General features: G+C 29.0%; 1 protein-coding gene across 1 annotated transcript in view; it reads right to left on the bottom strand.

The window, feature by feature from the left end:
* The window catches only part of LOC113519001 (suppressor of lurcher protein 1-like), a 108,004-nt gene extending 83,462 nt beyond the window's left edge, over window positions 1–24,542 (bottom strand). Inside the window, exons 1-2 of the mRNA XM_031914657.2 lie at window positions 24,390–24,542; window positions 5,248–5,288 (exon numbers count right to left, since the gene is read on the bottom strand). Coding sequence (XP_031770517.1) covers window positions 5,248–5,268 — 21 coding nt within the window. The 5' untranslated portion in view covers window positions 5,269–5,288; window positions 24,390–24,542. The remainder of the gene's footprint in view (window positions 1–5,247; window positions 5,289–24,389) is intronic.
* Between the last annotated feature and the right edge of the window lie 468 nt (window positions 24,543–25,010).

Raw genomic sequence — 25,010 nt, 5'->3', positions numbered from 1 at the left:
GGCTCCGAGAACAAACTTGTAACTTTGATGTCATTTTGTCTTCAGACAATACTGTGGCTCGGGACAGGGCTTACAGTTGTGAGTTGACGTTCTTGAAAGGCGATGCTCAAAGATTTACATAATAACAATGCATTTTATATATTTTTCAAGATCCCTGCTGGGCCTTGGAATTTGTTCATTGTTATGATTTATGTAATATTTTATACGTATACTGAAGTCATTAGCCGTTGCCGTTTGAGAAACTGAGTCATCTCATACCATTTCATATCATCAATAGAATATATTAAGACAGTAATTTCATTAAAACAAAAAGTATAAAAAAAGTCTTGTCTCCTACACTAACACAACAGCTGGACTGTTTAAAAAAAAATTTGATCATATGACTGTATTTTACCCGGTCACGCAGATGAAGTCGCGGGTTACTTTATCCACGTGACCGGGATATGTTCACTGACTAAGATAAAACTAACATATAAATTTCTTAATCCTATATGTGTATACAAAATTCCATAGTGATTGGTTAAGCTGTTAAAGCATTAACAGGTAACAAACAATCTTACTTTCCCATTCATAACATTAATTTATTTAGAATTTTAATTAAATTAATAACCTGTTTATTGTTTACCTAATTATCAAGATCAAAGCACACGTTAATGCTAATTATAGCAGACATAAAGGTATTATAAGCAATTAATTACTGGGTGTATTCGACCGTTCTGTTGTAAATCATGTGGAAATTCACCCCAGTTTGAGAGAGGTACCCTCTGCGCCGTATATATGGCATATTCTTTATTCATGAGCGAAACGAAATAACCTACACACGTAAATTGATCAATTTACGCCTATGTGTGGGTGGTTTGTTTTTTTTTTTCTTTTATAATATACTAGCTGTATCCTACTGTTTTTTTGTGTTACTAGATTAAATGTGCAATATAGTACTAACCGAATAAAGAGTCGTCTATATATTTCTCCATTGCCAAAAATTACATGCTAAGGATTTTGTACATAGATATACATGAGATAAAATGTTTCATTGCATTTCTCCTATGAAATAGATACCATATAGTTAATATGATGAATCGTAGTTTTTTTGTAATTTCTGAAAAACAATGCTAGTTAGAAACATTGTTATATTCTTTCTATAATATTTACATATTTCTATTATAAACCATAATTATAAAGGCATAGGAATATATATAGTCTGAAAATCTCTTCCATATGATACATCACTAATATGTCAATTTTGAAATTATGAGTAACTGTTCGTTTTGTATTGGATTTGGATAAGATTAGAATATAAAATAATAAAAATCAAAATATTCAAATATCTACACAAACCTTGGAATTTATAGCATTATATTATTAATAATAATTTAATTTCTAATCTCGGTACGATGATAAATCTTTGATAAAAAAAGTAATCAAATAAGAGTATACTGGAGAATTATAAAAACCAATCAAATCACGTAAAGCAAGAAATATACAATATTTTTAGATTAAAATTATTAATTGATTAAAGAAACTTCCCTCCTAATTATTATCTTTAAGAACTGCTATCGAGGTGACTGAGTTCCCCTACTGCCCTAAGTGTTATTTCATAGCTTGATCGACATAACGGCGACTAGGCAGATCGAGACGACCCGATTGGCTTAAGTCGGGACATTTAATTTCTAACTCTTATTATGTCTCCCAGAATAAGGGTAAAGGTCCCTTAAAATGATATAGTATGACCTATTATTACTGAGCAAAATTGGATACTGGATATCAATTAAAAGACCCACCTTTTAATTAACATCTTGTTTGTAACTTCGTTCTATTAACAAAGTTATTAACATCCGTCCCTCAATTAATTTAAAACTTGACTGATTTATTGCCATATGAACACTTTATTCGAGCTGACTCCCTTTTCTCCCTTCTCTTCCGTTTCAAATGTCAAAAATATAGCGCTCTGTCCACGCATATATATTTGCGCATTTATAGATATCATCTATTGATATAATAGTTTCAGGCAGTCATCGATCTCATCGTTTTGTATGCAGTATCCAGATTCTTTGTTTGCTTATCGACTTTGTATCATATAAATAACTGAGTGTCGATGAAACCGTATAGCAGTTTGGTTAAGTCAAAAGTTCAACAAATAGATACCAACTTAATAAGGGTTGAAAAACCGGTATTGACATTAAAAGTTTTTTTTTTGTTCTTTTTATCTTACTTTTTATATTGTTCAGTTAAATTCTAATTCCTATATCAAAAAATCTAATCATATTTCTTATATTGCAATTTAAACAGATGACAGATTTCAAGAATTTAACAATATGCTTTTTTCTTCAAATTAACCTTTTACGTAATAAAAAAAAATAACACTTGCTCCTTTTATCATAAAGTACGCACAACCACTCTTTGGAATCAACTTCCAGCAGCAGTATTTCCGAACCGATACGACAACATAACCTTCAAGAAAAGAGCATATTCCTTTTTAAAAGGCCGGCAGCACACCTGCAATGCCGTAGGTGTTGTGGGTGACCATGGGCGGCGGTAGTCACTTACCATCAGGTGAGCCGCATGCTCGTTTGCCCCCTGTGTTGTAAAAAAAAAAAAAAAAAAAAAAAATTTTCTGTTAGAGTAAAAGCAGCAGAGTAAGGGTGTCCAAAATGAGTCAATTCGAATTTTATGTACAGCTAAAAGGTTTGATCTGGCACTTTGTGAACTTTTATTCCTTGAAAGTAGTAAAATCTCTGTAAAAATGTCACTTATTTTTATACTGGCTTCGCGCCTTTGTCACATAAACTAAAGTATTTTAATAGTCTCATAGAATGGTTCCTTAGAAGGTTTAAATTATTACTAAATTGAATTTCATTGAAAAGCCTTAATTTGAATACTTATCTATCTTAGTTTAAAATAAGTATAAATATTTGTTCGCAAACTAGATTATCTGATAAGATAAGATCTAGACAGAGACTATTCAACATTTTCAGATAGCAAATTCTATAGGGGCTCCAAAGTAAGTATAACTTTTGTTAATGACATATTAATACTTGTTTTTATGTTTTAAATCCTAAATATTGAAAAATAAAGTTTATATATATATATATATATATATATATATATATATATATATATATATATATATATATATATATATATATATATATATATATAGGCAAAACTGAGGACAACGGTTAGTCACTAATTCTAATCTACTATTCTCTAACCTGAAAGTTAGTATATCAACTTTTTAACAAACAATACAAAATGCTGAACAATTACAGAAGAGAAATAAATTTTATATCAACTAAATGGATTCTGTTAATCAATAGCTTCTTTATGTGATAATTTACAAAGTAATTTCCTTTAATACATAAAAGCCCTCAGGTAATTTGCCAAAGTGATGGGGGAGCGTAAATGTTAACCGCAACATTGAAAATGTACAAAAAGCTACCAACTTTTGGACTAACAATACGGGGTGGTAGCGACTTGGTTGTAGACAGCATTTAATTTATGTTTCTCTAGTAATTCTCGCGACTCTGTGTATAGGGATTAAGAATTTTATCTAAACCAAATGTTTCGAAATTCGAAAATAATAAAAGCATGATGTAAATATTTAATACGTACTTCAACATCATGATATCAGCCGTTAACTGTCCACTGCTGAACATAAGGCTCCACTCCTATGTGGGATGTGTCAAGTCTATACTGCCTTTGCCATTGAGGGTATTTGTCAGTAGTTTCCAAACGCAGATAGGTTTTGGTAAAATTTTAAGACCCATATCTCAACCATTAAGTTTACATAGTCTCTTTCTCCTACAACACCCACGGGATTTTGAAGAGATGACCTATTCTATACTCGAACCACACGATGGTAATCTCGACTTTAATACAGCTGGTTAGAAATAGTTCTATTTTATAATATAATAATAAGTAATCCTACAGAAAGGATTTTTTATGATTTAAATAGCTAATATATAATATATATGTAGCTAATATATATATCAGTATATGTGTATGTATGGGCGTGTTTGTATTAATGTAACCACATTATCCTTGAATATTTTTTATTAAAATTTTTCGTGAAATCAGAAGATGTTTTGCGTGAATTCCTTCTTATTCTTACTAGTATTATAAATCTGATAGTAAATTTATTTGTAATCTCTTAAATTCTTAAGAAAAATCGAATGTTTATGAAAGTAGATGAAACAAGATATGTATGTCAGTATTTTACACTCATTTCTCTCTACCAGTACCACAAAGAATTTGACGTTACAATAGAGAACATCTCTCTCGTGAAGTAGGCCTTTAACACTTCGAAGATAAATAAGTACTTATGAAAGTTATTACTAGGTCTATATAGATAGATAAGGTACCTATATTACGAACCGAAAACTTGGTTTACGAGTCCTTTTGTCCCACTATCTAAGATGTCATCTTGGAAGTATCTCTTTAATATTTTCGTTCACGCCTCTTATATCCCCTACGTCAATCTTTCATAATACTTTTAACTTGTACTAATTCTGTACAAAATTATCTGAGATATATTCAGAAACTAAATTATTAAGAGCTTAATTATTATAAGGACAGGCAGACAATATATTTAAGTAGGTAAAATTTGAAATATAAATAAACTTCTTTACAATTTTACTATTTTCAAAATGACAATTTTTATTATTCTGTTACTCAATTCGGAATATCATGTGTATAGAGAATAATACCCAAGAAACCCAAATTTGAATTTCTTAATAAAATAATTATTCTCAATATTGTAGGTTAATAAAATAGATTCTTTCTAGTATATTAAATACGATTTAAAATAAAAAAAAAACTTACTTATAATTTATATATTACAAAACCGGAAATTTTATTTTAAGATAATTTAATATAATATATATTTAATATAGTATTATACACAAAAATGTATTTTAAATTGATATTTATAATATATTTCAATAATCACTGAATCAGTTTTCTGAGTTTTATCTCGTTATGATTATTATATTTCATTATTATTTAAAAATGTAACGAAAAACAAAGCATAATATTCTGTATCTATCTGTGTTTTTTTTTCAAATATAGTAATTTTAGTTCTTTTAAAAGGGTGACCTTTGATATAAGATACTCTCTGAGTACAGAAAAAGGACGTGGTAGGACAGGATCATAGATAAATAAAATTAGAATTTAAACTTTTATTGGCCTCATAAACAAATCCTTTGGTATATTTTCACAACAGAAAAAAAAACAAAATCACCTACTTACCTTCATATTTTCGGTGCCCATTTGAATTTTAAGTCTCTAATCTGAAAAAGAAAAACATATTATTATTATTTAAAATTATAATAACTAACAAAATCTCAATTGACTAAATTTATTTCTATACATAGAAATAGAAAAACTATAAGTTGCAGAATGCAGAATTTTACGTGTAAATCATAATGAATACATATAGCAAACTTCCAAATAAAGAGACAATTCGTCTGATTTTTTCTCACTACATTCTGTGATTTATTTATTGGAAAACCAACAGCTTGCAATTTATAGTTTAAAATAACAATAATTTAAATAAAAAGTCAATAACAGGTTTTCACAGACTTAGCAATACAAAATAGTCATGACAGAATCAATTACTAAACTTAACAGATAGTAAACAACAATTTTTACACTATACTAGTTAGCATAAACTGAAACAGCAAAACTGAAAACGAGTGGAAATTCTTTACAGAAAATTTCAAATTAATTTCCTGATATTTTTTTATTTAAAATCATGTACTCGTATATTGAAATGTAAAGATTAATTAACTTAGAAAAATAATTACAATTATGATAATCTTGACGTATCAATTTATAATTAACAGAGTTATAAGATAACAAACATAAAAAAGTACAATTGAATAAAAAATCTCCTTCTTTTTTAAGTCGGTTTAAAACGAAGATTAACCGTATATATGAGGTTCTTTGATATACTATATATCCAAAAAATTATTTCATGGGCCTACTGAGAATCGAACTGGAAATCTAATTTATGCAACGTTGTAACTGAGCAACTGTAGAGCTCTTTATTCATGACGTAAAAGTGTAAAGTAAATCCCTTAAAACGAAATAAATTCTCTCTTTTCAGGGTAAATATAAAACGTAACTTATTTTATGAACCGTGAAAATGTAACCCTGCAAATTCTTTATACCCTTGTATCCAAAAGCAATTTTGATTAATGAGATATCTATCTAAGATTCATGAGTGTCATTATGATTTTATGGTCCCATAAAAAATGGCATTCACCTTAATACTTCAATTTAAAAATAAATTTATCGATTTACTCTGTACATTTTTCGATTTATACCAAACGCATCTGTCAGGTTTGTTAATGGCGTAATTTTTTAACTGGCGATCATAAAAAATGAATGCTAGCAAAAATATAATGTTTCCAGTCTACGAGTATATATTTACATAATCTTTACCATTCTCACTAAAATAAAATATAAATACACAATAATTTTTTTTGTTACCTTTTGCATTTTAACGTTTCAACCGATTATATATACTAATAAAATTTGATATGAAAATAGTATTTATCACTAAAAAGAACAAATGCTCCTTTTTACTTCTATTAATATATCCCAATCATACGCAAATTTATTGGTAAAAAATATTATATTACTATTTTGGTGCAACATTTATCCCAAACATTTTGATGGAGCTTTATAAACGAAACGTCGTTAATTTTATCATAATAGTGAATACAAAAAAATACGTGTAAGATTTATTTTATAAGATGATAATGGAATGGTACCCTGCTTACGCTACTGATATACACTAGCGGAACACCAGTGAAGGATTATAGGTGAGAACAAAGCTGACCATTTGACCTATTGACGACTTTATAAGAATTAATCGCGACGATTGCCAAGAGAACCTGACAGAGTATATCGATATCAATAAGGCTGCTAGTTCCCATTATAAGCAATCTCTTCTCCTTTGTGAGTAAAATTATACTTGTACTCGTACTTACTTGCTACAATTATTTTCATTTAGAAAAACGTGTCAAGTTTTTTCGAGGTTTTCTGTAAGCTGTCATAAAGCAGCCGTACTTATATGACTATGTTTTAATTTGAAGGGTATAAGAGTTAAATTACAAGGAACTAAAGTATAATACCATTGCTTTCGGAATTGGAAACACAAAATGAGTCACAGTATATTCTGCGCTGTTCATTTTGCTGTTTATGTTCATAAGCTAAAATTACCAATTACCATTTTTCAGTAGGTACCTATTCGCTCCTTTGCTGTGTATATACACTATATATATATATATATATATATATATATATATATATATATATATATATATATATATATATATATATATATATATATATATATATATATATATATATATATATATATATATATATATATATATACATACATTATACATATATATATACATTATAGTTACATATTACTGAGAATAAGTAAACAACCAGTTGAGCCACCTGATGGAAAGTGGCAACCGAAAGTTGAACGACTCCTCTGAGACTAATATACATATCAAAGGAAAAACAAAAAAAAATAATGGAAAAAATATATCAAAAGAATTGAATTGGCTCAACACCAGCAACAGGTGCATACATTTTATTACAATTTACTTATAAACTTGAAAGTGTGTTTGTTACTACTTAGCGCGTTAACGGCTGAAATAGTCTATGTGAAATTTCGTTTACAGGTATTATATGGGATAGAGAAGTAGAAAGACTTTTTTTATTTTAATTAGTGAATATATCCTAGTCACGCAGATAAAGTCGCGGGTTAAATCAGTATATGATTTAATATTTTGAAACTGAAATTTTCGCCAAAATTTTTATGTGTTTGTCAGATACTTGTCTATTAAAATTAAGTATACAAACCACTCGGTAATATTATATGTAATTTCATTGTTAAAAGTTTACAATTTTAACTGTAAGAAAAAACTAGATTGACTCACTACTTGTATTTTTGTCAAGAATGTTCGATTAATTTTAAACCCACAAAATATTATAAATAATTTTATTTTGTTACATACATTATTATAAGAAATTGCGACATATGTGAAACATAAAGAAACAACATTTCAAGTTAATAAACAGCAATTGCAAAATATCCGTTAGTTAATACAATAGATGAAATAAAGCTGTGTTTTCTAAGATCGGATCCATCCTTACCTGAAATTTACACACGCGTGTTTCTTCGAACATTAGCTTTTCCTGTAGCAAAGTGCTTTTACGTTAAATTCTCTTTTTGTAAGATTGTTTTAGTACTCACTAAAATGTTTCACTTCAAACTACTTACTTATAAGATTTTTTTTTACTTTAAATAATAATAATAGTTTAATTATTCCTTTTTTGGATTATCCTACTAATGCTCAGTTATGTAATTATTTTGTTTCAATAATTAATCTAAATGAACTAACAATACATTTTAATGAATAGATATAAGAATATAAAGTATAGCAGAGCTTAACTTAAGGGCTGAGGATTCCAATTTTAGCTCAAAAGTATGAGTTTTCTAATTTATATTGTAATTGTTTGTTTAAAGATTATCGCTTGTTTGTATTTCAGAGTACACGTAAAGTAAACTTATTAATAATTTTAATAGTTATCCCTATAAGTTAACTAGTTAATTTGAGGTCGTATCTCTATTGAGAAGAGGTTATCTCATGAGGGTAAGACGGTCTCTTTATGTAGGTAGAAAGATAATATCAAATGCGTTATAGAATAGACTCAGGATGGTAGAACTGCTCCGTGTGATACTCTGTAAAGGAAAGTTATGTCTAACAATGAAAAATCTTTAGGCAATTGAATGGCAAACAAGCTGACAGCCCACCTGATGAAAAGTGGTAACCGGTGCCTATAGACATGAACAATACCATGAGCATAACAGAGTATACTATGTCCTCCATTACACTTCATGTGTTACCATTCCTAAGGACTAAGGTGTTATGCATTTCATTGCTATATCTTGCCCTTGAAACCGAATAATGCCGAGTAATTTGTCTTATGAAGATCTAGTTTTTAGTTCACAAAAAGAAACTGCGAACTTAATAAATTTAATAATAATATCCTATCTATCAAAAAATAAAATCGTTCCTGGATTTTACAAATATATAGCGTAATATACATCCTATTAATATTATAAATGTAAAATATTATAAAGATGAATGGATGGATTACTCTTTCATGCAAAAATTACTCAATGAATTTGAATTAAATTTGGTACACGGATAGGTTATATTCTAACTTAGCACACAGGATACTCTATATACTGATTCATATAGATAAAGCCACAGGACATCACTAGTAGAGGAAATAAACGAATTTACAGATTCATTCTTTTGAAAATCGTTTATAACGATTACCAATTGTTATGGCAATAGATGCAAATATTACCCACATCCGCTTTCGAATACTTGGTTATCAAATATTAAATCTGAAGAAAGCAACGGAAGAAATATTGAAAAACGCTGATGATAATAATATAAAAACGCGTCCGTTTCTAAAATTTAGGACAGGTTATTAAATTCAGAGGCAGAACGAAGGCAATATCGGAAACTCATTAATAACGTTACAGGCTGCTTCTAATTTCATCGTGACTTGGGCATATTTTCTAAATGGATCAATTTTGTGGATATTATAAGCGAACAAAAATAATTTCATTATGAACTTGTAAAATGAATCACCGTGATTATAAACCTTTATAATCGGAGTGATTCGGTTTACAAGTTAAAATATTGTAAGTGTTATCATGGGTAACTTGTAATTATTTGTCAATTTGTACTGCCGCTTTTGACAGTATCCGTTTTCTTCGAACCTTTAATTGATAAAGGGTTCAATTATTGTTTAACTTATACAATATTAAGTTTGTTATCAAACTTCACTAGTAAATAACGTACAAACACAAAACTTTGATTTTTAACCGATTTCAAAAGGAGTGGGTTCACAAATTGACTATTTTTTTTGGATGTAACAAAATATTCTCGACTAATAATGAATTGTCTTAATGCTTCTTTTTTAATCGGCTTTCTTTATTGTAGGCCACACAAAATTTTATCCACTTTTAAGATGGATATTTTTGAAAAAACAATATCTTATAGTTAATTTTAAATTTTCGCGTTGTTTACACATATCTTATAAATCATATATATTATTATTATTATTATAATATTTTATATTTTTAACTTTTTTCAAACGTCATGAGAAACTTTTATTTTAATTTGATACTTTTTAAACATTTTCTCCGTATTTGTTTTTTTTAACTATTACTCTTTATAAATAATTAAATATAATTAAATATGTAATTATTTTTTTTTAATATGGTTGTTTGACTTGACTATTTACTAATTGCAAATTGATTAAAAATATAAAATATTAAACGATTAAAAAACATTCTTGACTTGAATTATTAGTTAAGCTACATTTACCGCTTTACTGGACGCTTGTTCGAAATTAACAATCACTGTGCTTGACGCCTACGCGGAGGCGCTTGAACGCCATCTATCGGCGATAGTTTTAAACGGTGTTTTAATAATATTTCTGCAATACTAAACTGTAATAAAAACAAATGCATTCATATATTTACGCGTATAAACATATATAATACTTTCCTTATCAATCAACGCATTTCAAACCAATATGCCTAAGCGGTATTACGGTATAGACCCATTTCAGTATAAATTATTGCAGTTTAGTACTACACAAAAAAGTTGGAAGTCTCGTATAGTATTGATAATATACGAGTGTTTCGACTTTTTATGCTGTAAATTAAAAAGCTTTTACTTGGCTTTATAGTTACTTCCACACCTTGCCATTTCGAGTGATAAATTGCGCCGGTGCACGGTATTTGGACCCATATATTCGTGAAGTTATGCGAGCAGGTACACAATAGTAGCCATTCTACTAAACTCGAGTATTACGAGAGATTCCTAATTGATAAATGTTTTAACTGAACGCGACAATATATTCCAAAAAAAATAACACGATTACTTTCATGCTAATGCTAATATAACAATTTAATTAAAGGGAATTATAACAACATTTTTTTATTAAAATTACAGTTTTTTAATAAAAAATCTAGACTAGTAATCTTATGAATATTGTTTTGAAAATAAAAAAAGCATCGTATTCAAGATATTGTTCGATGCAGTAAAGAAAAATTACTTCTTCAATAGTAACTTGCAAAATTAATATGAAATGAACACGGGAGTAAAACCTATCAATTGAACAAAGAATTATCAAAACCAGTATATAAATAACAAATATTAATATGCACGCAAAAATTTTTCAATGAATTAAAAATTTCCTTCTTTTGGCAGTGACTTAAATATACCTTAAACCGCCTATATGCATACTGTAATCATAACCTACTAATTTTTGTTTCCTATATAACCTATATCCTTCTTCATCCCATAAGATAAATGTATACTAAATTTTATAGTGACTGATTAAGCCGTTAAGGCGTTATAAGGTAACAAACAAATAAACTTACTTTCAAATTTATATAGTAAGGACAACTTATTATTATTTTATTTTGTTACTATCGCAAACTCGTTACATGCATTCTAACCATATTACGGTATTATTCGTTGGTAACTTGATTGTTTTTCCTAAATGTATTATTTGGACATTTTTTGGAAATAAATAAATAACCACACCAAATATTCAGACACATATATAGACTAGAAAAATATTATCCTCCTTACTTTGGCAGTTGGATAATAAAATCTTATATTGCCACTGCTAAAACATTTACTATTCATTTCTTTTTCATGTAATATGATATACGCAGCGATTCCCTTAGAAGTTTCAATATAAATTGTTTCGCATAAAATACCACATTCACCGACCTCTAAGGTCGCATAGCGAACGCAAATATTCAAGCAAGCAAGTATAGCAAGTATTCAATATAATCTTTTTCTCACTCAAAATGATTTACTTATCTTGAGAAAAATTTTATGATTCAATAATTTAAGAGTGTGCTCCACAAAAAACCGGTTTCAGTTATGGAAAACCCAGTTATTTTATTCAAATAGTAAACAACCTAAATTATCGATTTTTTATGGAACCAATCTGTATATATAGTCTTTCAGATAAAAAAAATCCGAATCAGTTTGTACGAGTAGTTGATAGAGTTATGAGGTACCGAATTGTTCTCAATTTGGTTTTGGTTTTTATGTTTATTACCTCAAAAAAACAAATGATTCTACGCCTTCTGTTTTAAGTCAGTTTAAAATGTTTAAAAAAATATCAATCGAATGTTCTCATGTTATTAATCACTCGTCATGTTACTAATAAAATAAATACGAAAAGTAACTCTATCGATAAAGTACTGAACTTATATGTATAAACATTAACGTGTATTTTACCTTAAAATTTCCTCTACAATTTAGTTGTCAGAAACCCAATAGTATTTGTGATATTAGTACACAATAATCACAATGCCCCACAACAATAGCAACAAAATTAACGCCAATATTTATTGAAGGGATATGATCAGTGTACGAACGATATTGTATTGTGTCAGCCGTTAACAGTCCACTGCTGAATTTAGCCTTTTTTATGGGGGGGGGGAGTTTATAGTTAAGTTTTGGTGACATTTTAGGAAAAAATATTAAGCTCCCTCGACCATCAAGTTCCTTTAGTCGCCTCTCACGGCACTTATGGAAAAGATAGATTAGTACATTCTCTGACTATATTTATATATAATATAATATAATCATTATGAGACTTGGTAAACATGAAGTATTTGTAATGAAGAAAGGTATAGGCTAAGTATATTTTATCGATGAATATTCGGTCACGCAAACAAAGTTGCAGACTAAAACTAGTAATATATACAACAAACATTAATGTAACTAATTAATTAGTTTGATAAATTACTATATTTGTGACAATTTTATTTCGAAACAATAACAATTACTTAAAAAAGACTCGAAAGTTAGGCAATTTATCATAATTATAAGCTAAACGAATGTCCCAAAACTTTTATAAATCCAACGTAACATTTAATTTACATTTATTTCTTTCATCATTAAGGACTTTAAATTTGCAAAATCTACAATTTCCGTTATTTATATACTTTAAATCTCATTTCGCTGAACACAAATGGCAATAATAAGCTTGAGGTCCAATCCCGAAGCCTGTTGGATTAAACCGTTCGTCTAGATAGGTTGCGTCGGTAACCCAACTTGGGTTTAATGTAATTTAAAACGTCGGGTAGTTTTGGAGTAAATTTAATGTCGGCTACTGTAAGTAAACGAACTGTACCCAGATTTGTCCATTATAGTAAACCTTTGAAGAAATATCAAATTGTTTTTTACAGCGCAAGCTGACAATTTAATAAACTATGCATATAAGGTTGGCAAATCTACTACATAATAATTAAAGTATCCTATTAAGTTTTCCAGTCTGTTATATCTAGATCTATAAAATCGTTTGTCCTAACTGATTATCAACATACAACCAAAACTACTACGTCTAGGAAGTTGAAATTTACAACATAAGTTTATTTTACAGCATGAGGTTCTTCAAAAAGGGTGTACGAGTATTAAGATTTCTTAAGGGTTGGCAACGTACGCATTACATCTCTAGTGTTACAGATATCCATAGGCTACGGTAACCCCGTTTACCATCCGACGACCCGTATGCTTGTTTGCTAGCAAAGTCGTAAAAAAGTTTTAGAAAATATCGTGCGTACAAAATCATGGGCAGCATCCAATATGCTATAATTATGACTAGACAACCATTATTCATATTTCATTTAATTCATTCATTACTCATTGCTATTTTAAGATATAGGTATCATCATGTAAATGACTATGGCTTACCAATTAGATAGAAATAAAACCAGGTTAAAATTTTGTGCGCATTGTGTGAATTAACTAGTAATAATCAGTGAAACAAATAAATTTCATTTCAAAAAATAGAATTTACATGCCAAAATGTTTGTTTTCTACTGTTTTTGATATACTAATTTTACCAATTATTTCCTGTAAACATTTTTGGCATCCCTATATACATATTAATTTAATAAAATTTACCCAAAAATCAAGGTGCTAAAATTTTTATAAGAGAATTTTTTCTACATACATTAATATATTGCAGGAAATCAGTGCCTGCAGGTGGCTCTCGACTGTTTTTTATGGCAGTCTATGGAGGAGGCTTATGTCCAGCAGTGGACGAATAATGGCTGAAGTGATGATATAATATGGATTATAGGATTGGGGAAAAATCTTGTATCATGATATATAATAAGGTGTCTGAATAGACGGGATAAAGTAATATTTAAAAGCTTGAAGCCGTTCCATATTATTTTAAAAAAAAATAATATCATTCTGCGCAACGACATATTCTTAACATGGTACCTAGGAGTCGTTTTGGAACTAATTAAATACTGAAATCTAATACCCAAAACTTCAATTTTAGATGTATTATCATGAAAAAAGAACTTATTTTCAATAATAAATAAAGAAAAAGACGGTGCTTTAGGTGTGAGTTTTCCTTATTTCTCTTTTCTGCACAATATTTTTCTATTGGCAAAAATATTGCGTAAAAAAAGATCAAAAATTCTATATAATAAACAAGATTACATCAACTGTGAAAGAGATTAAAGTTAATATCCCACAAAAAGCAACTTCAATTGTAATAAAATCAGTTATTTTGATTTAAAAACTAAACCGCTGAGTCGATTTTGATAAATTTTTTGTGATAATAATCTGAAAGTATATTCTTTCAAATAAAAGAGTTCTAAATCGATTTAAATCTAACAAAGTTATGAGATAACAAATATAAAAAAAAATACAACAGAATTGAAAAACTCCTTCTTTTCGAAGTCTGTTGTTGAAAATATATACGTTTATACTCGTATTTCCCATTTATTTTCTGTAACGCACCTATAATAATACACCATTTATTATAAATAAACGAACAAATTTCCTTAATCTGGGCCAATTCACTCTTACAACATAAACAAGGGATGTCATAACGAGATAACCAAATTCAGATACAAAATATACGATTTATTCGTAATTACCGTTGGGCGTGCGAGAAAAGGGGATAGATTTCGCGGACATTATCAGAAAAGCAAATAATATGTTTTTGAATTATAAAGATAACCCACATTAACTCTTTTAATGGACGTATACAAATGTGATATATCATTCATAATTTGGGTACATTTCAGAATTTAGTAGGTAGATACATAAACGTATATAATTATTTATGTGATATTAATACTTTTTTTTTTGCTTATTTATCCTTTTTATTAAACAAATAATTGTAAACGTACGACCGTTTGTTTTGTTTATTACCTGATGAAATTTTAATGACATAAACAATCCTTATAAAATCTGGTTTACTCATACGTATAGAATTTCGGGTGGAGAGGTACTCGTACATAAGTAAATATCACGTTTAAGAGCTTTTATAGCTCTTACTTACCTGTCAATTTTCAGAAACAATTCAACGTTTTCCAATGTTTCTAGCTGATAATTTAAAAAATGCTCTGTTAGAGAATTGAAACGTTAATCATAGTATACATTGCATATAAAACTACCGTTAAAAACTTTGCAGTTTTTTTTTAATATACAACTTAGAATGGCAAACAAACTGACGGCCCATCTGATGGAAATAGGTAATCGTCACCTATAGACATGAGCAGTACCATGGACATAACAGAGTATACTGTTTCGCTCATGACACCCCCCATGCGTTGCCATTCCTGAGGACTCAGGTGTTATTACGACACTCACGGAAAAGGAAGAAGTGACCTATTCTATATCCATATCTATATCTATATACATATTACCGTGAAAGTCCCGACATAGAATGGGCCATGCGTTACCATTCCTGAGGACTCAGATGTTATTCCTCTGTGCTCTGTAAATTCACGTCATATCCCACCCTTCAAACCAAAACACAGCCATGCAAACACAACTGCTTTACGGTAGAAACACGAATGGGGCAGAGGTACCCAAGCAATCGACTTTTGTACAAAGTCTCCCTCTGGTACTTCATTTGCGTTTTATTTTAATTTTTTTAATACGTTTTTGTAATTTATATTCACATTCTTAATGTCAGAATAATAAGAATATTTGTGTATATTTGTGTGTGTGTGCATGTGTGTGTGTGGTGAAGGTCGCAGATAAAAAGTATTTTTATCAAAATAAAAACAAGTGATAATTTTTCTACGTGTAGCTGCATCAATATAAAAAAAAAAACTATCTAATCTAAATCATAACAAAGAGGCAAGAAAAAAGTTTGTACCTCCCCTAACATCCCACCACGTCCAACTGTAGAGTTAGTATGGGAGACACGACTTTTACTTGTTATATGAAGTATTCTGCAAGTGACTTATGTACCACAGACATACTCTTTTTATACCCGGGAATAAAGTGGGGTTATTTTCAAACTTACATAAAAATTAGAAGAAGAATTAGATCAATGCAAATGAAATTATAAATAATATTTAAATATATTCATGTAAAAATTAACTGTATTAAAATTAATTATATTAAAATATTAAAGTAAAATAAATATTATGCATAGCTTAATGCATTGATTATGGATAGTTAACGCCCATATAGTACATAGCATGATAAAAGAAATATCAGTGTTGCTGTGCCGAGGTTTTAATAATAGTGATAAATGTGGAAATAAATAAATAAATGTCCTATCAAAGAAACTATTTTCAAGAAATATTGATTCTAACTAAGCTTTTAAGTTAGTAAAGGAAATTTACTTACTACTAATTTTGTGGATTGGTTACATTACAATTATTTTATATTCATGAGTTGATATGTATTTATTTTGGTGACTTTTCTATGTCTGATTTTAATACAACAGCAATTTAAAAAAGCAACACTTGTCTTTTTTGGTCATTCTTTTCAGCTGATGTTGCATTCCGAACTGAGCGGTAATTAATTAAAAATGAGTATTCAAAAATACTTACATTTAAGTTAAATTGAATAAGAATATTTTTATTTTATTTTAATGAAATGGGGGAGGTTATGTTCAGCAGTGAACAATTAATGGCTGGTACAACAATGAAATGTATATATGTTCAAAAAATATTTAAATTTGTATTCACTATTATTAATACACATAAACAAGCGTTATTTTTTTTTTTTGAGGGCAAACGAGCATGCGGCTCACTTGATGGTAAGATGCGCACCTGCATGACCTGGATATGCTCACTGAAGGGGACAAAAAGTAGCCTGTCTTTCTCCATCTCACAAACGAACTCATTTTCACATTTATAATAATATTAAAATAGAAAACGAATAATTATTATGTGTCTACAATATATGCAGGGGGGTGAAGGAAGTGCTAGTAATGAGGAATAGTAACCCCATTGCTAGCAATATATCCTGTCATTCCTGCTTCATCCTCGCCTATCATGCTTCTCTGGTGCCCCGTAAGTGTATACCAATAGCGCAGGCGGGATTACCATTCCATTATCATTCATTAAAAGATAACAAAGTGCACATATAAGGTAAAAATTTGTAGATACAATATGTACCTATTTATATCAGTACATTCAAATAGAATTATTCGTAAATCTGATTACATTGCAAATTATGCTCTCATCTTTATATCCCAGAAGGCAATACTAATATAACAAGGGATTATCAGAGCCAATATAGCAAGTAACATCTAACGTTAATCTTGAAGCCATTTATCGTTAATATACGATCTCCCTGAGGATTCATCGGTCGCTTGATTAAACGATGACTTTGGATGTATGGTTATGGTATAAATAAGATGTAGAACATAAATTAATAATGCGCTTTGATGTTAGCAAGGCTTAAATTACCTCCGCTTAATCCAAAGATATACGTCAAATGCATATCGCTATACTTGTTGTTGAAAAAATATAAACCAATCTCTAATTGGGAAGTAAAATATTACAAAAGAATATATGATCTTTTTAACGAACTTCAAAAAGAACCTTTTCTTTTCTCAATTCCATTTTTTTTTATGTTTGTTACCTCATAACTCCATCAGTTGTAACTCAATTTGGAAAATTCTTTTTTATATGAATTCATATATACATTGGTCCCATAAAAAAATCAAAAGCGATTCAGTTGTTTAGTTTTTAAATTAAAATAAATGGTTTTGTCACAATTGGAATCAATCTTTTTGTGGGGAAATCTTCAATTATTAAAAACAAAATAACTTGACCATTATTTCATTAGAACTATGCTTCTTCGAATTAGTCGATTCAATGAATTTGTGGAAACGACAGCGATGTTATTTTAACAAATCAAGTAACACAGATTTAGAATCGTGTTTTATGGATAATATTTTTATATAAAAAAATAATATGTGACGAAATTATATGACTATCGTTATATCCATAAATATTTAATTTTTATGGACATAACGATAGAAGATATTTAATTTAATACACCCACAGCAAGGGGTAGTTATTTGATATCGCCTTACATTGATATACAAAAACGTTTATTTATTAATAATAAATCAAAATAAACGACTAATTTATTAACCTGCATATTAATAGATACGGAATGCTCCTAACAATACTTAAACCTATCACCGCGAAATAGATCAAATCTGAAATAAACAAATAGATAAATTTTTCTTAACTCTAGAAAACATTCTAAAGGCACAAGGTTAATTTTATAACATATATTTTATGTGCATTATACAAAACATTTTTTATTATAAACATTAAAAATTATTAATGAAATGTAAAATAAAAATGAAATTTGAGAAACTAATCATCTTAAAAAAATTAAACCTAAATTTATAAAATTTATAAATTGCCTAAATATTTAGTGTTTTAAAGAAATACAATCTGGGGTGACTGAGTGTAGCTCGATTATGTTGAGTCATTTATCTTATTAAATTAAATTTTGCCTTAATAGGTGTCGTACCTGTATACATTTTTCATCCACGAAAACTGTCATTACGTCGAAATCGTTTACAAGAACTTGAAATAAATAATAATAAAACATGTTTATTGCCATAAAGATAAATGACGCAAAACCGCGGGATTTAACTGCCTAAATTAGTATATAAATCAGTTTATTTATATGTAAATTTATAGATTCTATAACCGATATAAGTATATCATTATATTTTATTGTATCAGCCGTTAACTGTCGACTGCTCATCGTTAAACATAGTCTTCCCCATAAGAGGGATGTTACCAGTAGTTGCCACGCTTGGTAGGCGAGTTGGCAACCGTAGTTTAACTTTTAGTGATGTTTTAAGAAGGACACTGCTGCCCATCCCTACGCCATAACCTCCTTTAGCCGCTTCTTACGTCACCAATGGAAAAGGATGGAGTGACCTATTATTAAATGCTGGGACCTAAACGGCTAAGTGTATCATAGTTCGATATAAATGCTGAAAAGAGTAAAAAAAAGAGAAAATTCCTCGGTCAATATTCTGCCTGTATGTATTATAATAGATCACATAGAGAGCCTCTTGAAGTGATTACGTTTACTTCTAAACATAACGAAATATATTGCTTGTTTAATAGTATTAAATCATTACATATCCAATTAGGAAATGGAGAACTCTACTAACATTGTCCTATTCAAATCGTTAGAGTAACTTTAATGAATCTGTAGTTGGAATCAGTTTCTCGGTAGGTAAATTTATAATCCGAGTAGTATACTAGTTTCTGTACAATGAAATTACAGGGTACAGAGGCATAATATCTTAGTCCTCAGGAATGACATTGCATGAGAGATATTATGTCATTGATACCTACTTTTACTGTTACTACTTTTTAATAATACAGTTCACGTCAGCTTGTTTACCATTCTTAATTCCATAAAAAACCACAAGGTACTTGTAGCACTACTTTTCTATTTTCGTACTTACAAAATATCAAATCAGAAGATATGTAATTTAAGTTATTGTGTGCGGTGATTTGGAAAACTAAAGATAAGTGTTTGCCAAAAATATGAAAAATATACAGGATTGGATCACGAAACAAGGCGTAAAAATTTTGCGCCTTTCATAAAGCAATGAAGGATGAGGACTTTGATAAAATGTTTTTTACATTAATTTCCTGTTATTATATTAAATATTATTATTATTTTTGTTTACATGTACATTATATATTTATGCGGAAGAAACGAAAGAGATTTGTTTGAATCGAAGCATTTGGCGTTCCATTGTTTCTGCCTACCCTAATGGGAGACAGGCGTGACAGATATATATGTATGTATGTATATTTATGTATTACGCTTTTAAGTAACATATTATTTCTTTTTTGAGAGAATAATAGAACGTATCACGGCATATAATGACGATAATATCATTTTATTAAGTTTAATTATAAAATTATTACTCTTCTATTATTGCTAATGCTCTTGAGATAGGGTGTTTATTTATTGTCAGATATATTACATAAAAATATACTTATATTGAAATATATAAATTCAAATTTCTTTAAAGAAAAATAAAAATTACTTTTTTTTACCTAATTTATATTTGGTTTTCTTTATAATCTCTCTACAAGTTTATGAAAGAATAAATAAATCTTTCAATTTCATGGTTACTAACCAAATAAGTAAAACTTAGAAATTTTAATATTTCATTTTTGCTTTACTAGTTTCAACAAAAAATAAATATTCAATTGCTGCGGGCTAAATATAGCTCCATATCAATTATAACATTTAAATAATTGAATAGTCAACGACAACTATAACTTTCCTTTCGCGTTCACAATTTTAGTACGACAGTTTCCAGTTTGTTTTAGAGTTTAGTAAATATTTTAGTTAACAATAATATTACACTAGACATTTTGACATTGCAAAATGCTTTTAGTATTTAATGCCTGTTACTTGTAGTTGAAACTATGGAAACATTAAACCAATGGAGCCCTACATTGTAAGTAGTTAATTACACTTTTTGGTATGCTAATTACTTTACTATTTTTTTAAAAGAGATTTATTCCCGCGTTGATCTTGTACTAAGTTTATAAAGATTTAAATTGTATTTTGTGGATCAAAATCTTGTTAGTAAAATTTTAATCTTCGCACTTCGCTTTGTTTACGAATATTTAAATTCACGATCAAGACTTAGCGCGATGGGATTACAAGAAAATAGGGCTTACCTAAAATCTATCTAAATCACTACATATATATATATATATAGAATTATATGATACCGTTTTAAATTAGGATATAACTTAACCGAATACTAAAATTTCATTTAAATGTTTATGCGTGAAAGAGTCACAAATATCCATCCTTATATACATTCTCAAACTTTCGCATTCATAATAGAAGTAAGATTATTAAAAGGATCTAGCAGGAATAAATGTCACAACGGCCGACGACACTGTCGGAATTTTAAACTCTAAAGATTTTTAAAGCTATCAGGGTGGTAATAAGTCAGACCGAGCGCTTAAAGACTCACTTCACAGATACTAAGAGTACTTTTAATAATTTGCCTCGTTATATACATTGTCTAAGAAGAATTTCTGATCTGAGTTTGCCGTGTTATGACTGAGCCACTAACGAGATAAGTTTCTTACTGTTCCCTTCTGTTCGGACTGTCTCCAACTTGAAAAGAATAAGTAATTTGTATTTTCATACATTGTAAAAAATATTTACAAGCGAAAATAGGACTAGCTCGAAAGGGTTCCGTCCCATTGCAGGTTAAATATAAAAAGGTCCTCTTAAATAAATAATATTTTTCACGTGTGTTATTTTTTGTATGTTTTCATTTCCTGTTTTAACTTTTAGTATTTTGTTGGTAAACTGCAGAATTTTCTTTTTTTTAACCTACTTAAAAATGGAGGAGATAATTAGTATAATTTCATTTATTTTTATTGCATCTAGCTACCTATATTTCAAAATATCTTCGTCATTTGAGAACCGATTTCATGATAAATCTGATGAATAAGTATTTTTTAATCAAAAAGTTTCATTGATCCCGTAGCAATTTCTTAAAAACTTTTTTTTTATTTTTAAAATAATCCTAATTATTTTATTAAAAATACATTACAGTGAATTTAATTCATAATAAAAAATAGACACAATCTTGAAGAAAAATTGTCTTAAACAAAAGCTCTTTGTATTTTCTTTAAAATATCTTTAGCCCTTAAAATGTTTTATTTTTTTCTATCAATTTTTATAGTCAACAATGAAATTTTACTGTGACTTAACACTGATGAGGCCATAATTTTTTTTTTTAATATTTAAAATAGTAATATTACATTTAGTTTGCTTCAAACGCTGTTTAAAAAATAAGTATCAAGTTAAGGAAACTCCTATCTCCCCTTTTTGGTCGTATGGGTGCCCATTTAAATAAATCTCTTTTAATCGTTCTTTACTATCTACGGCTTTAGATTACTGTAACGCGTAGCAATAATGCGTGAAATTTTATGCGTTAACTTTTTCAATAGATAAAAAATTATACACACATTGTTGGTTCAATCATGTAGTTGTACGGAACCCTAAAAGTGACTAAGTGAACCAAAGTGTAACAAACTTTTGTGACAAATTACTAAAGGAAAAGCAGTATCACGCGCTAAATTATTCTTAAGCACCATTTCAATAGATTTACTTACAACAACATAAAAATATTTATTTAATAATTTATTTCTTTTTTTTTGTATTAGCTGGACAAAGTGACCACACCAACTCAATATCTTAAAACTAGTGAACTCAGAGTTCAGGAGCGTTTTCTCCTGTATTTCACCTTCTCTCTCTCTCTCAAGAAATCCTACCAAGGTTTCGTCTAGAGAGTGCAGTATGCAATTCTTCCTCATTTGTACATTGAAGTTTCTTCAAGTTTCTAACTGCCTACCTTGAACTACTGACAAAACCTTGCACACTTGACTCCCCAAGTGTAGCAAATATTCATATGCTGCAATAATCAATTAATAATAGACTGAGTTGTTAGCATGTTTGTCCTTTTGTGGTATAAAAATAAAGAAAGAGGCCAGTGTGGTTCGAATATCTCAAGATTTTCAACACAGTTCAGTACTGCGCTGGCGCCTATGTCTTTTGACGCCCCGCTTAAATGCCTCAAGATTATAGGAATGGGGAAAAACGTAGGAAGGAAGAGAATTCCGTATTTTAATGATTCAGCAGAGATAACAGTCTGTGAATGTTTTAGAGGACAGAAATAGCGTCTATATTGTAGCTATATAGGTTATCTTTTAAACTGTGGTGTTTGAAAATAAGTAGGGAAAAGAATCTTATTTGAAATTCCACTATAGTGAGAAACTTGTTGATTTTTTACGATACTATAAAAATAAACATATAATCTATTAGCATTCTACTGAACGCCAATGGATGCTTAGTTACTATTGAGTACCAATTTTACTTTTAAAAGAAGATTTTCTCCTACTTTTACGTTATTGGCTAGGTAGCTCGGTATAGAATTTTATTTCAAGTTTTTCTTAGCTAGTACTTTTGTGTATAAAAATACAAAGATAAAATAAGAAATGTGGATGGAAGAAGTGGCGACACATTTTATTCTTACTTCGTCAACACAGGAACTTACCTAATTGAAAATGATAACTATCGCTCTTAGACATACGCGTCACAAAATATACTGTGACGCCAATAATACCTTTCGCACGTTGCCGGTCCCGAAAAATAAGGTATCGCTTTTTGTGTCAGATATACTTCTGGTGTCACTTTTCGGTGTTCCAGCAGTAAGCACGTATGATAACATTAAGTTCGTATTATTATATAATTTACAAAATATAGTTCATATAGAATAAATAAATAAATAAAAATTATCATCGCACTAGTTACTGTATCACGATAGAAAAAAGCAAAATGTTGTTTTCAAAGAAGTAATGAAAGTAGTTAATTTTAAACTTATACTTTGTTAATGCATATTTTAAATACACTATCAGAACTTAAGGCGATGAGAAATTGTTGCAAGTAAATAGTACCTACATACCTGCTACTTTCGTGTCGAATTCTCGGCAATAAAGAAGCAAGTATATGGATAATATTTACCTGCAAAAAATTTCTCATCGCGTCAAGTCCCGATAGATACTGATAAACTTTAGCAAACTTTTAATTAACCACGTGGATAGAAAGTCATTAACGTGTGATCATAATGTATTATTTATAATACGACTAAATTTAATGCAAGTATAAATAAGTTTTTTATAATGAAATCACTCTAAGAAACATAGTCACATATAGTAGAATATATTACGTTCTACAATAAATTTTATTTTTATTTTAAAGTAAGATAAAATTAGTAATAATTTATTTTAATGCTATTCACGTCTTTAAATCATATAATATTTAATTTACTAAAATCATAGGCATAATTTGAAAAATTATTAGATTTTGGATTTTTTTATGTTTCTAATTAATTTAATTTTTCTGAATTAAAAGCGTACGTTCTATATAAATACTTACTTTACCAAGAAAACTCATGTCACGAATGGTATCTTACAAATGGAACAACTACAAACTCAGTTCTAAATTCAAACGTCACTTCGTAACCGTATAGTGCTACGTCGTAGCGTGCGACCGGCGCCGCATTCAGATACCGACTGGGATGTAGTCCGATGCTCAGTTCTCGCTCGTAAATCGGAACACTGATGGGATAATGCGTTGATTTTCGCAAACTACTCCCTGAAATGTCCTGTAGTTATCGGCAGTAATAACAGCCCTCCTTTTCCTATTGCAGTTTTCCTATTTCACTCACGACAAAAGTAATTGATAACACTGTCTGTATAACAGTTTAATAAACCCCTAAAAGAATGAATATTGTTGATTTGACCTAATAATATGTATTCATAAGATTATGTGCAAAAATATATAAAATATTGCAATAAAATGTATTATTTTAAATACTTTTTATTTTTGATAAGATAGAATTTAATTTGTTTCGACGTAAACAAATATTAGACAGTCTAAACGTGCATTGAAAGACTATAAATCACAAGTTTAACTTTTATGTAGTAAGACAGATATCATCATCATCATAATATCAGCCTTTAACTGTCCACTGCTGAACGTAAACCTCCCCTTGAA

Source organism: Galleria mellonella, unplaced genomic scaffold, assembly GCF_026898425.1.
Source record: "Galleria mellonella isolate WM207_F2 unplaced genomic scaffold, CSIRO_AGI_GalMel_v1 utg44, whole genome shotgun sequence".
NCBI classification, from domain to species: domain Eukaryota; kingdom Metazoa; phylum Arthropoda; class Insecta; order Lepidoptera; family Pyralidae; genus Galleria; species Galleria mellonella.
This window is presented reverse-complemented; position numbering and strand designations above follow the sequence as displayed.